At 36.9% G+C, this 17,059-nt stretch overlaps 2 protein-coding genes and 1 long non-coding RNA gene across 5 annotated transcripts in view; 1 reads left to right on the top strand and 2 right to left on the bottom strand.

Annotated features, from left to right (window-relative positions):
• Positions 1-12: 12 nt before the first annotated feature.
• Positions 13-9,538, bottom strand: dyrk1ab (dual-specificity tyrosine-(Y)-phosphorylation regulated kinase 1A, b). The gene is made up of 11 exons (XM_016452867.1): positions 8,767-9,538; positions 4,213-4,409; positions 3,895-3,987; positions 3,467-3,655; positions 3,053-3,200; positions 2,664-2,950; positions 2,419-2,565; positions 1,416-1,556; positions 994-1,297; positions 760-884; positions 13-673 (listed from the first exon to the last, which is right to left on the bottom strand). Exons 2-11 carry the CDS (start codon positions 4,330-4,332, stop codon positions 89-91), a joined length of 2,139 nt encoding a protein of 712 aa, XP_016308353.1. The 5' UTR covers positions 4,333-4,409; positions 8,767-9,538; the 3' UTR covers positions 13-88.
• LOC107662776 (uncharacterized) lies at positions 8,263-11,917 on the top strand. 2 transcript variants are annotated; one of them, XR_001631245.1, is made up of 3 exons: positions 8,263-8,404; positions 10,111-10,206; positions 11,281-11,917. It is a non-coding gene; the product is annotated as an uncharacterized LOC107662776 (long non-coding RNA). The 2 variants fall into 2 exon arrangements; XR_001631246.1 differs by lacking the exon at positions 8,263-8,404 and adding an exon at positions 8,845-8,908.
• A 1,915-nt stretch (positions 11,918-13,832) lies between these two features.
• LOC107662775 (CD166 antigen homolog A-like) overlaps positions 13,833-17,059 on the bottom strand; it is a 27,022-nt gene continuing 23,795 nt past the window's right edge. The window contains exons 13-16 of one of the 2 annotated variants that reach the window (XM_016452868.1): positions 15,876-15,905; positions 15,445-15,562; positions 15,197-15,310; positions 13,833-15,067 (exon numbers count right to left, since the gene is read on the bottom strand). In XM_016452868.1, coding sequence (XP_016308354.1) covers positions 15,217-15,310; positions 15,445-15,562; positions 15,876-15,905 — 242 coding nt within the window. In that variant the 3' untranslated portion in view covers positions 13,833-15,067; positions 15,197-15,216. The remainder of the gene's footprint in view (positions 15,068-15,196; positions 15,311-15,444; positions 15,563-15,875; positions 15,906-17,059) is intronic. The other variant, XM_016452869.1, reaches the window with a different exon arrangement.

Below are 17,059 nucleotides of genomic sequence, written 5' to 3'. Positions count from 1 at the left end.
CACAAAAAAAAAAAAGGGGGGGGGGGGGGGAAACGAAACAAAACAAAAACAAAATTCACACAGAAAAACAAACCCATTTCAGCTAAAGTCATGAGCTGGCCATCGAGCTCTGCTGAACACAGACTCCAGTCATCGGAGAATCTTCCCTATCAATGCCTTGTCTCATGCCCAGGTGTCCCTCTGCTATAAAGTGACCAGTTCCTGTGTTTGTGGCAACAGGGTACGTGGGATGTCCAGCCATACCAGTCTCTTGGCGAGGATTTGAGAAGGCACCCAAACCCATACTCATACTTCCGTTTTGGCTAAAGTCCAGGGTGTTGGCAGGAAGCTGGCGGAGCTGGTAAGCCTGGTTGCCTTGGTTTCCTGTGGAAGAGGAAGATGTGGAGGAAGAGGATGCCGAGGAAGACAGGGATGTCATGGACAGATGACCGTGCACCACCTCCATGGAATCCTGGGTGGAGGCGCTGTTGGTGGGCGAGTTGTAGAGACGCGGCCGTGGTCGCGTTGCTATGACCTGTCCATGGTGATGTTGATGGTGATGGGGGTGCAATGCCTTGGGATGCTGGGGAGGCACATGAAAAGTGGTTTCCTGGACTGGATGAGTCTCTACAGTGACAGGTTCTGGTCCTACTATTCCAGGCCATACTACTGGTGGATGATAAGGCTGTCCCGCCTGCACAAACAAGGAAAAACGTTGTTCAGTCATGAAGGCCAAACTTTGAATTGCTTTACTTGACAAGATAAACCAGGTGGGCTCACCTGAGGGCAAAGGTTGTCACAGTCTATGGCTGGCATGGCTGTGCTGAAATGCCCGCCGCTGTGCCGATGGTGGTGAGTTGGATCGGATCTTGCTCTGCCACTGGTGCTTGTTCCAGACGATCCTCCTGAAGCAGAGGAAATGAACTGCGTTAAGCTTTACCGAGAAACACACTACTATCAAGTCAGTTACAACCAAGAGCTTAGAGACCAGAACAGATGAAATCGTAGTAGAACCTGAGCTTGAGGATGTACTAGAAGTGGTCCCTGATGACTGCGACTGCTCAAGTGCAGGACTTGTTGACACACTACTGCTTGTATTGGTTCCTTCATCCGTCGTCTTCTTGAAGAAACTGTGCTGGAGGGCATAGTAGGGCTGAATTCGCGTCTTGGGGTCGTAGTCCAGCATTCTGAGAATGAGGTCTTTGAACTTCAAGTAGTCAGCTACAGCGTGGCCGGATTCTCCCGCCCGACGACTGCCTGGTCCACCACATTCCACTCCCAAGATGGCATGGAGCTTTCGAGATGCCGGAGGTTTGTACTGCTCACAGAAAAGCAGAAAGACATTCTAGCAACAATAACAAGCATTCCCACAAAAGCTGCATAAAAACAAAATTCCCACAATAGCGATTGTACTTCAAAATATCAGTAACATGTACCCTTTTTCCATCTTTGGTCTTCTTAATACTCCATGTCCCATCTGACAACTTCTCAAAGAACTTCCTGGCTTTTGGTGCTAGGTCCATTATGTGATTGGGTGGGATCCCAAGTACTTCAACAATTTTGTTCATTTGGTCCACCTGATAGGGTTTCGATTAAAGAATAAGTCTCTAAAGCAACACTTTTAGTATAGGGACCAATTCTTACTATTAACTAGTTGCTTATTGGCATGCCTATTTATAATATATATGCTGTTTATTAGTACTTATTAGTGCTGGGCAACAATTAATCGCGATTAATCGCATCCAAAATAAAAGTTTTTGTGTACATAATATATGTGTACACTGTATTTATTATGTATATATAAATACACGCACATGCATGTACATATATATTTAAGAAAAATATGTTATGCTTATATATTAAATGTTTATACATAATATAAATTATATTAATATAAATATATACATGTAAATATTTTCTAAATATATACTGTATGTGTGTCTTTAAATATACATAATAAATATACACAGTACACACACATATATTATGTACACAAAAACTTTTATTTTGGATACGATTAATCATTGCCCAGCACTAGTACTTATAAAGCACATATTCTGCATGACCATATTCTACATCCCTAATCCTACCCAATACCTAAACTTAACAACTATCTTACAAACTATAAATAAGCAGAAAATTTGCAGTTTGAGGGAAATGTCATAGTTAATGGTTTGTTAGTAGCGAGAATTGGACCTTAAAATAAAGTGTGACCGTTTGTTTTATCTATGTTTTTTTACTATAACATTCCGTTTTAACTCCTGTATTCTGTACACACATTAAACAATAATTTAGGGGATTTATTCCCACATATCAATGTAGTTGTCAATCATAAAACTTTGTATTCATGGTGTTTAAGGACACGGGAAACATTAGTTATAATAATAATAATAATAATCATCATTAATAATATTAATACCAACTCATACAGCTCATTACCTCATTGGCTCCACTAAATAGAGGCTCTCCTGTATGCATTTCCACCAGAATACATCCCAGAGACCACATGTCTATGGCCAAGTCATACGGCATTCCCAATAACACTTCGGGGGAGCGGTAGAATCGACTCTGGATGTACTGATATATCTGATGGAGGAGGAGGAATACGTAATCAATTACTCTAAGCATTCTGTGACAATCTCCACACTTTCCTCACATTCAAAAAATAAGTCGCTTCACAATACCCTTTGTCCCAGTTGGCAGGAGCTCCCAAAGTCCACTATTTTGATGGCACTTCTCTTGGGGTTACATAGCAGGATGTTCTCTGGCTTTAGGTCACAGTGGATGATGCTGAGCTCAGGTGTAGCGAGAAACAGTAGTGCTGTACACAACTGCTGGGCAAACTTCCGTGTCAGATTCAAAGAGACACCTCTGAAGTTCGTATTCCGTAACAAGTCATAAAGGTTGTATGACAACATTTCAAATACTAAGCAAAGATGATTCCGGAACATGAAGTGCCGTTTCAAGTGTACTGAGAAAAGAAATGCATTTAGATTTTTATATTTAAAATTGAAAGAATGCACTGTATGCAAAGATTTTGAAATGATATCAAAGAATTGAACAGGCTGCTTACCTATATAGTATTTCATCTCTGTGTCATGTTTGTTCATGAGCTCGAGAAGCCGTACTTCAATTTGAGCTTGATTCAGAAAGGCCTTCTTGTTCTTGATGATCTTAATTGCTACCCACTCTTGCTCAGCTCGGTCATAAGCTTTTACAACCTAAAAAAGTCCCAATTACATTCACATAAGACAATATTTTTGTTTCCTTATAAGATATTAAAACTACTTTGAAATGGCAATTACACCATGCATCATTTTGCCATCCATGGATTCTGCTTTCAAAGTCCAAAACAATAATTTAGCCTCTATTTTATCAGGGCAAAAGCTGATAATGTTCCAATTTCCTAACATTTAAAATCTTAAATTTTGTTTTTCCTTTCAAAAATAAATCTTAAAACAATTGAAGAAAACTCAAGACATTATACCTGGCCAAATGACCCTTTTCCAATTAAAGAGTCAATTTCATAGCGGTCCATCCATTTTTCCCCATTCTTGACAATGTAGTCATAGTTCTCATCATCGTAGCCATCATTGAAGACTTTCCTTTCTTTCTTGTGGCTGGAGTCCTCACTTTGACCTTGTTGATGCCGTCGTTTCTTTTTTGCATAATACACCTAATACAGGAGAGCAAGTAAGTTTCACAGCATTAGTCTCAATTCAAAAATCCTTGAGCATTGTTGCACTCATAACTTAGTGTGAAAACTTCCTAAAAGACTTTTCAGAGGTACGACTACTTATGATCTAGTATCCTAATTTTGTACTTTACTACTATTATTTTTAGCTTTATTTTATGCTGTACTATGGCAAGGAACGTAATATAGATGAGAATAGCAATAAAACGAAGACATTTTACCTCATTGATGTGTTTGTAGGTTTTGATCAGGTCTATGGAGAGCTTCCTTAAAGGAGCTAAAGTGGGGTCACGAAAGCACTGGGGCATGTGCCTCTGCAATAAAAGAAGGGGAAACACGTGGATTTACTAGGTGACATTTTTTATTTTTTTTTAACAAATTCACATACTTTTGACTAAGAGGTAAAATAATCCAAAGGCTAAGTGAAAAGTAACAGGAAGTATTCATTTCACAAAGTGCAATAACTGAGCGTGCTTCATCCATGTTTATTCACAATGCAAAAAAACTAATTGCATAAACAGCAGCGGAGCATCCAGTACCTGGCTGGCAGTGAGTGCTTGTGTCTGATCACTGTATGGCAGTACAGTGACAGACTGATCTGTACTCTGCTGGTGACAGTCACTGTACTGCTGGTGCGAATGAGGCATGGGAGCAGCCATCTGAAGACCAGCAGCATGGAAAGAAAGAGAGGGTGCAAGCCGGACAGACGAGGGTTTGCATGCTGAGGTCTCTCCCCCTAGAGGAAATGTAAGCTAAATTAGTGCGTTAGAACAAAATTCTCCTCTCTCCCTGTGATCCTTTGAACCGCAAACCTCTTTCTCTGTTTTAGGAGAGAAAAACCATCTCTGAGATTTTTATGTAACAAAAATTAAGCATAGCACTAGAACTAAAACACAATAGGACAGAAAGTGAATATAAACATATGTACAAAAAAATCTATGAATTTATTAATCTTGTTTATCAGAATATAACATTCCTGTAAGAGGAATGTCAGAAAAATAAAGGCAATAACAATTAAAGCATAGCTATAAAAAAAAAGACAAAATCATTTAATATAACTGTACAGAAACAAATAAAGAAAAAAAAACAGATCTCTTCTCAATTTCTAAATAAAAAGAGAAAAGACTACAGTGCAAATTTCATGTCAAGTACAACATTTTTGGTCAGAAATCTGTCCTTTTTTTAGCTGTAAATTGTGATAATTATAAGGAGCTTGCTCATATATCAGCATCTCTTGCCAGGCAACACAATGCACCACAGCCACACAAAATCCCACCACTATTCAGAATCCCAGCAACAGCACCTAATTAGCATAGCCTATCACCAAGAAGATACAGTGTGATTTGGCAAGCCCATCAATGTTCAAGCCAATCACAGAAGAGTATGCAAATAGCCTACTTTTGTTGCCAGGGCAGAGCTGCTCCCATTTTCCAATAAGAAAACAAGAAATAAACAAGAAATAAAATTTAACTTTGGCACACTTAGATGAAGCATCCACCACATTGGAGCCTGACAGCAAAATAGCAGCTCAGACCCCACTCATGGTGTAGGAGTGGAGAATGATTCAGCTGACCTAACTAAGGCACGGCAAAGAATTCATGTGATCCACAAAATATCAGAGGATGGAAACACTTCTACAGCCTCAAACGATTTTCAGGACAAAAGCCTATGAAATAACACATTTTTACATTAATTTACCAACATAAACATCTTAAATTGATTATATATTTTTAAAAAGGTACAGCAAAATATCATTGAGATGCTTGTATTTTTTATGTTTTGTTAAGGCATATTTCTCAATATGGGCTTGATGATTCATGTTGTCAAGGACTGCATGCAGTTCACCAAGAGAAAAACTGATGTATGTCACAGTACAAACAGAAACATTACATTCTGCACCACAGAAGATGCTCTTACTGTATATCTAGTTCTGTTTTTTTGTGATTTATAAGCAGCCTTTATAACTCAAAGAAGAAATACGAATTTGTATTAAAAATTATAAAGTTGGTAACATACAAAATATGTGAACAAGGCTTTGCAAATATAAACATTAAATATAACCCTCTGAGGTGCATTTCACCATTCTGTGTCACTCATTTTACACGAGTACTACTCAGATTGATATTTTATTTCTGAATCTGATTAAACTACAAAGGAGTTATAACAAGGAATACGATATATTCGGGGTTTTTTCTGTTTACTGATCTGTAATTATCCTGTTATATAAACATTAAATATAACCCTCTGAGGTGCATTTCACCATTCTGTGTCACTCATTTTACACGAGTACTACTCATATTGATATTTTATTTCTGAATCTGATTAAACTACAAAGGAGTTATAACAAGGAATACGATATATTCGGGTTTTTTTCTGTTTACTGATCTGTAATTATCCTGTTGCAAGGAATGAAATCAAGTAAAAATAATATTAATAATTAATTATAAGATTTGTTTTTAATAACACTAGCAAAAACTAGTGATATATGTTTTGTAATAACCAAATAATAATAAATTATCCTCAGGAGCTTTTGACATTTAATTTATCCTTTTCAATTAATTTAATTTAATTTAATGGCATGTCTGGTTATTGTCAGGCCAGGTAAACACCAAACATGCAATAAATTCCCTTGACTACAGTACAGTAAGGGACTGTGATCATTAAATGACTTTCTCACAGCAACGCCAAACATGTTGAATGCACATGCAACAAGAACAATTATGGCTTTCCATCAAACATTTTCCAATTTATAATAAAGCTCTGTAACACAACTGTTCCTTACTTATAATGTAATAGTGGGTCAGCTCCGTGTAATTTATGACTTTTAAGATGGCCAGTGACATCTTCTCAAAATACAAAGTTAAAATGTGTTACATGTCCCAGAAATTATTCCACTTATTTGGTGTGGAGCACAAGAACAAAAAAGTAGGTATAGCAAACAGAGACAAACTTCACCCAAGTTATGTATAAGCCACAAAAAAAAGAAAACAGCTTGTTGGTTTTTTGCTACCCACTAGATATCCCACTTCAAACTCATGTCAGAGTGACTAAATGCAGCCATGATAAACAATGAACAACTTTAACCATCATTTTACACCGTGACGAGTACTTAATTTGACAAATACTACCAAAGGAATCAATAAAGTAAGACGTGCATAACTGCACAACAGCTTCTGCTTCAAAACAAGAACAGATGCAAACAGCTAACCTGGATGTATGATTTCCAGTATAATTTAATTTCACCTTAATTAGCTGTAAAATGTTTGATTCACTTGCAATAAGTGCTAACTTATCTTCCCACATTTCAAACGTTCCTTAGAGTCCTACATGAATAGAAGGGCTGCAAATAAACTTTGATGAACAAACATCACAATAAAAGAGGAACAATTTATAGAAATTACAAATCCTCAATACTGAGCATGTAAAGCATGCATTTGTACTTTATTTTCCGATCGCTTTATTAAAACTTGGATGACACTGAATTCATATTTCTACAAGTAAGCCTAAGTTCACAACTACTACAGAACTTTGCCTAATTTAACTAAACATACTTAAGTGTTGAAAAAATAACATTTCCCCCCATTAAAATGTCCCTAGGTTACATAAAGTTATAATTAATCTAAATGTTCTGACTAATTTCTAAACAGCTAATAAAAAACAAGCCCTGAAATAACACTACAGGAGATCAGCTGGATTTCAGCACCACTGAAACTCCAGAACAATGTCAATAAGATGGAAAGAAAAGGGATACTGGACTGCGCATGGAGTGTAAAAAGAAAAGTGTACGCGACAGTACAGATCCTGGTCCTTTTGTGCATGCAGGCCCATTCCTGCATATCCAGCTAAATGCATGAGACTTATTCTTCTAGTGTGACTGAAATAAGGTTTGTACAAAACAACTAATAAACTGCATCACAGGAAAGAACAAAAAGCCCCTGTTAAACTAGGACCACTGTCAATCACACTTTTAGACTGCTGTGGGAGGAAATGATGGACAAAAAAGATGGCATCTGACACAGATCTACCTATGAACTTCCAGAATAAAGTTTACCTGAGGCAAACAGAAGCAACAAACCACGACCCTATTTTTGATGAGACATTTCTCTGTGCATTATTCATCTGTATCAGCTGTACTTTTATTATGTATAAAACATCACCAAAGCTGAACCTTCAGGTGACACTGAGGGGGAATCTGACAACCTGCCCTGTATTTACCTGGTCAGAGACCATTATCCATCTGAAAAAGACGAAAGCATTTCTTTACACAGACTAACAAATACAAATCTGAGCAGCGTGCCATCCATTCCTCCACATTAACTATACATAACTTGAGAAAAACCCTTGAACACTGAGCAAACTAACCAGAGGTAAACTGAGTGACAGTGACATGTAAAGCGGACCTTACCTCTCTAGCTGGCTTAGCCATTCATCGGGCTCGATCGGACTCGTTTAACGTCTCCATCGTCACGCTAAAGTCTAAACCCGTACTACATGACTGAGCAATGTTTGCTGTATAACTATGGTTAAGCATCACATCCCTGGCTAATGTCAGCCCCCCTCCCCCGACAGGAAACCAGCCTGATGGCTAACTGACAACACGCTAGACATGGGGCTTCATCATCATCATCATCACCTCCACCACCAGCGTTACCAGCCAAACACTCCCATCAGAGTGATGTGATGATACACTTCTGTAATCACCAGCTGGCAGATTTCTGCGGGTAACGTTAGGTATATATAAAATCGTAGGCTGAGCAAACCCACATACACGCACATTTGCTCCGGCAGTCTGACCTAGCGAAGCTACACTGGGTTGCCTGTTAAACGACTAACAGACTGTCCTAAAACCTTTACAAATGCTCACTACTGGGGCTTGGGGAGTGTAAAAGCAGACGCTGATGATCGGATGAGCTATCTGGTGCATGAACAAAGATCGCTAACTACGTTAATGTGAGGAAAGTTATTAATCGGCTAGCCATCTAGGCCAAATCAACCTAGCCTGTAGCTTCTAACGTTACCAAACAAGCGGTTTGGAAACACACCTACAAAGGACACAAGATTCACTTAGACCTCTACAAATCTCAAATACTCACCTTTGATGGTGTGATCTTCATTTAAAGTCCCAGATCCAGTTAAGTGAGGCGACTGATCCAGTTTCTCTACGCTGCTTCCGATGAGACACCCCTAATGTATTGAGCCAGACGGGGCTAAATGCCTTCTTATTTCGACTGACAGGTAAAACAGCGTCTTTCCAATGCGTTTTTGCCCATGTCAGATCTAATTTGTGCATTAATCATGGTTTGTAAGTGGTGAAGTGATGGTTAGCGGCGGTTTGTAAGTGGTGAAGTGATGGTTAGCGGCTAGTTAGCGCTCTTTCTCAGTGACTTTAACAAACGCGGCTAACCAGCTAGCGCTCGGAAACGCACATTCAAGATTATTCGCTTCTGTAGAGGCGGAGACGCAAATGAATTGTTTTCAAAAGCAAAAATAGTCACAAAAAACCAACGACATGCCGATATTATAGAATGCGCTACGTGAAAAGGTGAACAAAAACCGTTAAGCTTTTCTGTCAGTTTTCACAAAATGGCGCGCGTTCCAAACCTGCGCAGCGGACCGGCCCGGCGGACCCGAGACACGGACTACTAGCCCAATAAATATATTCCTGACATTCCGATTCTTTGTCCTGGTGTCGTTTTCAGTCCGACGCGGTTGGCGAAGCCTTTCTAAAACGGTCACTGTTACGAGCGCATGACTGCATTATTCCGGCGGGAAGCGAAAACATTTGAAAGATTAAAAAAGCAACTGACAAAATGGCGACAGCCTGGGCTGTTGCTATGGCAACTGTCAATCAAGCAGACGAGTACCCGGATGTTCAAATGACGATTCGAAGGGGGAAACAGTAAAGGTAGCTCCACGCCATGTGTCAATCAAGTAAAACTGTCAAAGAAACTTTACACAAACAATCCTATAAGCATTTTGCAAAACGCTGAACTATTTCAAACAACACTGGGCTGCTTTTTGCTAATTATTGACAGCTTACGCGTAGTTTGTGGACAATCAACCATATTATGCAAAATGCTGTGCTTACACAATAATAGTGTATAAACACGTTTGTTTTAGGTCAAATATGCTGCATGTGCTAAGTAAAAATGTATAACAAATGATATAAGGAGGTTTAGGATAAGTCAACACCAGAGGACATTGCGAGTTTACCGTGATATGTTGTGTTTGTCAGGTTTATCTGGCTTTATGATATTAAAAGTGTATTAATACGTTATGTAGGATTACAATCTGACTTTCTCAGATTAATGTGATTTCTTGTGTGCTTATTTACCATTTTTTAGGCTTATCATTTTTACATCCATTTGATTGTCTGACAAAAAGTGCTGGATTGTGATATTAATGTTGATTTTGTTTTTATGAAACTTGCATAACAGTTGCAGTATGTGAATCTGTAGTTGGCCATTGCAGCACCATGGACAGCAACAGCTGCACTGAGGAATACAAACAGTTGGAGCCAGGAGACTTAATAGGTGGTAACTATTTGACTACATTCCTATCATTCTTAAATGTATATGTGATGAAGGAACAGTATAGTTTACAGTGAACTAAATCTCTTGCATTCCGCTGTCCTTTACCAGCTTGTTTACTGTGAGCCATCAAATCATGTTTATGACAATGTCAAAGTACCTTAACTTTTCAGATGAATTTGGATTTGGATTATCTCCAATGCTTTTGGGATCATTATTATGGGATGTGTCCATTCCTGAGGGCACGGAACAGTTCTTTCAAGCTTCCCAACTATTTCTATTACTTCTTCAACCAAATAGCCACATTTTTTTCTTTTATTTTTACAGAGAAATTATGAATTTTGTAACACTGTACAATAAATATTTGCATGGAATTTAATATTTTATTATAAAAAAAATCAATATAATTAATACTTTCACTACATGTAATTTTTCCAAAGACATCTACATTTGTGGATTAATACAATCCTGCTTACAATAATGCTTTGACATTAAAAACCTTTACAGAATTTAAGAAATATTTTATATTGGCCAATTTTTACATTATTTAAATACATCTCCATCAGTGATATTTTTATTGTCATTTAACTTTTAAAATAAATGTACCTTGTCTGAGACCTGGGCCCGTATGTATAAAACTTATCAGAAATGCTCTTAAGAATAGTCTTAATTTGACTTAAGTGTCAAAAAATTCTTAGTAAAAAGTAGGACTTGTCTAAGAGTAGGAGACCTTTATAAAGAAGCTAAAAGCAACTTTCAGTAAAGTCTAAGACTGATTCTTAAGTGTTGACTGAGGTGACACTTAAGTGTTGTGAACTAAAGACTACAATGATGTCAACTCAAAATGGCCGACCTCGATCTCTGAAACAGCCAATAGTGAGCCTGCTCATGTGAAGTCACAGCAGCAAAACACCAATCATTTAATGTAACTATAATAAAATCATTTAATTAAGACCCTGAAATATTTTAATATTTAAATGTATTTAAAAAAAATGCTTTGCATTGTGCAAAATTATCACAAATTATTACTGATGCTTTGAAATTGTATTCTATTGGTATTTCTCCTCTCGTTTACAGTTGGATCAATGACGTGAACATGAGTTCCATCAACAGCTCCAACAACTCCAGGAAAGCCCACAATCCTCATAAAAGTGGCTTGTTTTTGCAGCATGGTTTGACGGTCAGTTAGAAGGTCAATGAACTGTCCTATAGTAGTGGCCAAAATTGATGTCCAGCCTAGGAAATTTGACATCTTCACCCTTATTTAAAAAAAACTGTTAAAGATTTTGTAAGCATGTTGCATAGTTGCTCACAGTCAATTGTTTTATTTGTGATAATAATGCAATGAAACATACCAAATTGTGCGGTCATACTTTTTGGCCATGCTGTCATGCAAAGAAATTATGAACACATGCAAAAACAAGAGGACCAACGAAATATCAATAACTGATGATGTTGTTGTAAATATCAATGTTGCCAATTTAGTGACTTCCTCAACCCTTTTGAGACTTTTTTCAAAAGCCTAGCAACAAAATCAATTTCTTGAACAAACCTTATATAGATTCCAAGACTCCCCCACTGATCTATATGTATATAGATCAGTGAACTTGCCATTCTGACGTAATCTAGCAACATTTAGCAACTGTTTTAGCTACTTTCGGTTGAAAGCAGTTGGCAACACTGGTCAGTGTTTTTTTCCCTCATATTTGAATGGTTTAAGTGAAATGTGGGGTCATTAAAAAAAAAACTCCACATCACTTTTGGCCACTGTTGTGTTTGGTGGGATTAGTGCCACAATATTTAAGACCCTGCTTACTGTGTCATCACCGGTGCATTGCTGCATTTTTCCAATTTTCCAGCCAAAAAAATGTTACTACTTTAATTTCTGCAGTTAGAGCATTGATTTGTAGAGTGGAAGAAGTTATTACATTTCTTACTTGGTCAGTTACAAAAAGAATTGACTATCTTGGCGATCAAGTTTGTATCATTTTATCAACATATAACTCCAATATGTCATATCTTCGTTGGAAAGTGTGTCTCCTCCTTTTGCTGCCATCTTGTTACTCCTAACTAGGTTAGGAGACCTCTCCAGCTCTCTTAAGGAGCTGAGACCTAGTCTTAACACTTAGGAAACTTTATGAATCACACTTATTCTTAAGTCTAGGAATAGGAGTAAAATTACGTCATTCTAAGAATTTTGACACACTTAAGACTACAATTTTACTCTGAGAGGCTTTATACATACGGCCCCTGGGCCCGTATGTATAAAACTTCTCAGAAATGCTTTTAAGAATAGCCTTAAGCTTTGACTTAAGTGTCAAAAAATTCTTAGTAAAAGTGTCAAAAAAATTCTTAGTAAAAAGTAGGACTTTTCTAAGAGTAGGAGCCTTTTATAAAGACGCTAAAAGCAACTTTCAGTAAAGTCTAAGACTGATTCTTATGTGTTGACTGAGGTGACACTTAAGTGTTGTGAACTAAAGACTACAATGATGTCAACACAAAATGGCTGACCTCGATCTCTGAAACAGCCAATAGTGAGCCTGCTCATGTAAAGTCACAGCAGCAAAACACCAATCATTTAATGTAACTATAATACCAGAAGTCTGAGATCCGCTAGTGAGCGACGCCTCGTGGTACCATCACAGAGAGACTCAAAATCACTTTCCAGAACATTCTTGTTCACCATTCCTGGCTGGTGGAACGATCTTCCCACCCCTATCCGGAATGCTGAATCCCTGACAATTTTCAAGCGACAGCTGAAAACTCATCTCTTTCGAAGCTACATGACTTTATCATAAAAAAAAATTAAAAAAAATTCTCTCTTTATTTATTCCTTCTCTTTCTAGCTTGTACTTATTTGAACAATGTCTAGAAATTTGGTATTACAAGCACTTCCTGTATCTGTTTGCCTCCTTAAGAAGAATCGCTTTATGTATCCCCCAATTGTAAGTCGCTTTGGATAAAAGCGTCTGCAAAATGACAATGTAAATGTATTCTTAAGTCTAGGAATAAGAGTAAAATTACGTCATTCTTAGAATTTTGACACACTTAAGACTAAACTTTTAAGTTGAGCGACTTTATACATACGGCCCCTGGTTTGCAACAGTTCCCTTTTAAAGTTACTTGCTTTGGGGAATGTTGATGTGATGTGTGACAACTGAGCAGTCATAACCTAATGCTGTAAAAATTGAGATTGTGAAATTACTGGACAAACATTGAATCAAAAGTTACAATAAAGACATTTATAATGTTACAAAAACATTTTTTTTTTCAAATAAATGCTGTTCTTTTTAACTTTCTTTTCATCTTAAAATCCTGAAAAAAAATTGTATCACGGTTTCCACAAAAAATGTGAAACGGCAAAAACAGTGTTAAAAATGGATAAGAAATGTTTCTTACGCACCAAATCAGATTAGAATGAATTTTGAAGGATCATGTGACACTGAACACTGGAGTAATGGCTGCTGAAAATTCAGCTTTGCATCGCAAGAATAAATAACAATTTAAAATAAAATAGAAAACCGTTATTTCAAACTGAAATAATATTTCACAATATTCTTATTTTTACTGCATTTTTTATCAAATAAATACAGCTTTGGTGAGCATAAGCAGCTTTTCAAAAACATTTCTTTCCTAAAAATGTACACTTTATTTGAACTAAGAGTACAAAACAACGGTCAGTATGTACAATACTTGCACGGCCACATTCAACCTCTTTGGTCTTGACAGTGGATTAAATGCAGGTGATATGCACTGAAGTGTGGAAATGCAGCAACCACTTGGCATTGAATTTAAAATCTGCAAGTAAATACCATCGATTGTACTGTACCGTTCAACAGCAACAGAGGTATATTTTCAGGAAAATTTACTAAAACTAGCTAACATAATGTCAAAACACTGGCATTTAGCTAAACCTCAACAATATAAATAGAACATAAAAACAAAAAGAAGTTAACCATATTTACAAGTAATGCTTAAACCAGATCACATACAATTCTGCGGCGAAACAATGAAACATCAAAGAACACACGAAACGGGCGATAATCTGAGAAAAGTGTCAGTATACATTATTGAGAGCTGATTTTCACTTTCATGAAAAAAAGCAACACGTGATGAGAACCCAATTTTAAATGGTTTAAATGGTAAACAATCCAAGCAAAGGGCAAGGTTTTCATTAAACAAGCACTGGTCCCTGCATTATCTTCTTAATTCAGAAATGACTAATTATGTCAGTTGTCCTGTTTAGACATTTGAACTTCAAATTGTAGGTCATAGTCTTTATTAAAATGCATATAAGGTCTAAATATTGGTAATTAATGGTCTTCTAAATCCCAACAAGTATAATATCGGGATGTAATTTTGCTTACTGACTTGTTAAGACCTGAAAACTAGCCAAGTGCTCGGTATAAGCGTGAATATCATGCTTCATATCATGCCACAGATTAGGTACTACGTGTAATTCGAAAGGAAAAGTCCCAAACGGATACTAAAGGCCTCAGTGTTTCAACCATGTGAAACTGCAAACACAAATTTGCATGAACTGAATAGCTGGGACATTAAAATAAAACAAAACACAGTAGGGCTTCAAACATGAAATCCAACATTATGAATGAACACTTCATACAGACAAAGGTTTCTGAACAGGCTTGATCTTCAATGCAAAAGATTCACATACTTTACAACATACATTATTAATTAAATCCCTAGCGTAGGGGAGGCACAGACACATTATAGACGATGGTGGAGATGTAACTGACACAGCTACTCTGGTCCTCCAATACAGCTTCTGATCATTTTTTTCACAGATTTCACCAATTTTTCACTCCTTCTCTTGTGGAAAAAAGGGATTGCATTCAAATTAATCCTAAGGAAAGACAAGATACATACATAATAAATATAACAATAATTCAATCTATAAACATTTATATATAATACTACTACTAAGAAAAATAGTAATATTCACATTAAGCTAGTTTCAGAAATCTTGACTCACCCTGAATGGCTCCTTTGACATTACATGTCAGCTTTTTGGCTTTGATTCTCCTCCAGCTTCTTACTCTCTTCTGCAGATCCATCTTCCTTTTCTCCAGTTTTCCAGGATCCTTGCCTACATCCAGATTAAGTGTTACATAATATTCCACTTTGAGCAAATCTGGATTACATAAGCATAGTGCAAATGTGCAAAACGTGATGAATGGTAACGTCTTCACTGTTTAATGAGAAGTGGATATCATGTCGTACCTGAACTTCTTCATATACAGCCAGTAGGCCAGTCCTATCGCCAGAACCGCCAGCATCAGGCCAACAACTATGCCAACAGCCAGAATCGTCTGGTCACTGTACTCATCTTTCTGATCTGCTTAAGAAACAGAGATAAAACATTCAGAATAGGGCATGGACAACTGGTGACAAGGGGAAGACAGACAACTGGATGAGAACTTAAACCATTCAATAACTAAACAAAAGCAAATAAGACGCTGAAGGCCTAGCCTTTGTCAGGATGCTGGGCATCTCAGCACCTTTGTTTTAGTTTTTTTTTTTTTTAGAGTACACTCAAAAAGCATTCATTAAATTGATGACTAAAGGCACTGAGTTTTGGCATATGCTCTCTTCCTGTGTAATGCAAAGCTGTGCAAAGACCAGACCTGATCGTAGATAACTCAGAGTCTTACCTTGTTTGTCCATTGTCACGTCCTCAACAACTGTAATCAGATATAAAATCATATTAAGTTCCATTTGCTTTATATTCTCATGGAATGAAAAGCCCATTGCATACAGAACTGGAGAAACTGTATATATAAATGTGTAGATATATTCTAATAACAAAACGGATTAATGGACATTTGCATGTTAATTCTTGCTTTTTCTCAAATAACCCCAAATGAAACAGCAATGCATGTAAATATAGGAATCCAGAGGCTTACACTTGTGGTTGGTTTTATAATTAAACACTTTTGTCCCGGGTTAGCCGAAAGATTTCAGTCATGTAAAGTGAAAGCATGTGTTAGTCAGAGAACAGACCAGCATCCCGACAAACAGAACAGAAGAAGAGAAGGAAAGGTGAGCTCAAATAAAGATACAAGAGTTTTTATGTGCTAATGTTATATAATCCACGCTTAGAAGTTAACGTCAACCAAATCACTTAGACAAAACTTAGAATTATTACTTAAAAACCATGTTAATTTTACATGTTAAGGACAACACATAAAAGCTACTGTATTATTGGAGTTATTATACTAACAATTTAGGTTTCATTTAACAGTTAACATGAAATAACAATGAAAAATAAAGCATTTAATTTTAACATCACTAACATTTCTAAAATTAAAAAGTATCTGTTTTTACTATTATTTTACATTTAATGAATGTGTGCTAACATTAACCATGAACAGTATTTTTATTAACAATCATAAAGACCAGTAACTACTGTTACAAAAAAATGAATCATTGTTGGTTCATTTTAGTTAATGCATTAACTAACAGGACCTTATTGTAAAGTGTAACCATTATTATCTTTGATGAAAAGTAAAGTTTAAAACAAATAAACATGATCTTTGTGGGATGGACTTGAATTTAAAGGGGTGGTTCACTGTTTTTTTTTCTAGGCTTGATTGTGTTTATGGGGCTAACATGTGTTAATGCTTAGTTCAAAAAAAAAACAAAAAAAAACCGCATTCTTTTTCACATAATTTACCTTTATTCCACACCGCTCTGTCCCTTCTCTGATAAACGGGCTGATCTTTTCCTGTTTTTATGAAGCCCCGCCCTCAGAAATAGGCGATGGGCTTTGATTGGTTAGCTAGCCCAGTGTGTTGTGATTGGCTAAACCGCCTCTAGTGCGCGTCTAAACGTCCCG

The sequence above is a fragment of the Sinocyclocheilus anshuiensis genome, unplaced genomic scaffold (assembly GCF_001515605.1).
Source record: "Sinocyclocheilus anshuiensis isolate Anshui unplaced genomic scaffold, SAMN03320099.WGS_v1.1 scaffold1144, whole genome shotgun sequence".
In the NCBI taxonomy this organism is placed as follows: domain Eukaryota; kingdom Metazoa; phylum Chordata; class Actinopteri; order Cypriniformes; family Cyprinidae; genus Sinocyclocheilus; species Sinocyclocheilus anshuiensis.
The sequence above is the reverse complement of the archived record's forward strand: the minus strand, read 5'-3'. Positions and strand labels throughout refer to the sequence as shown.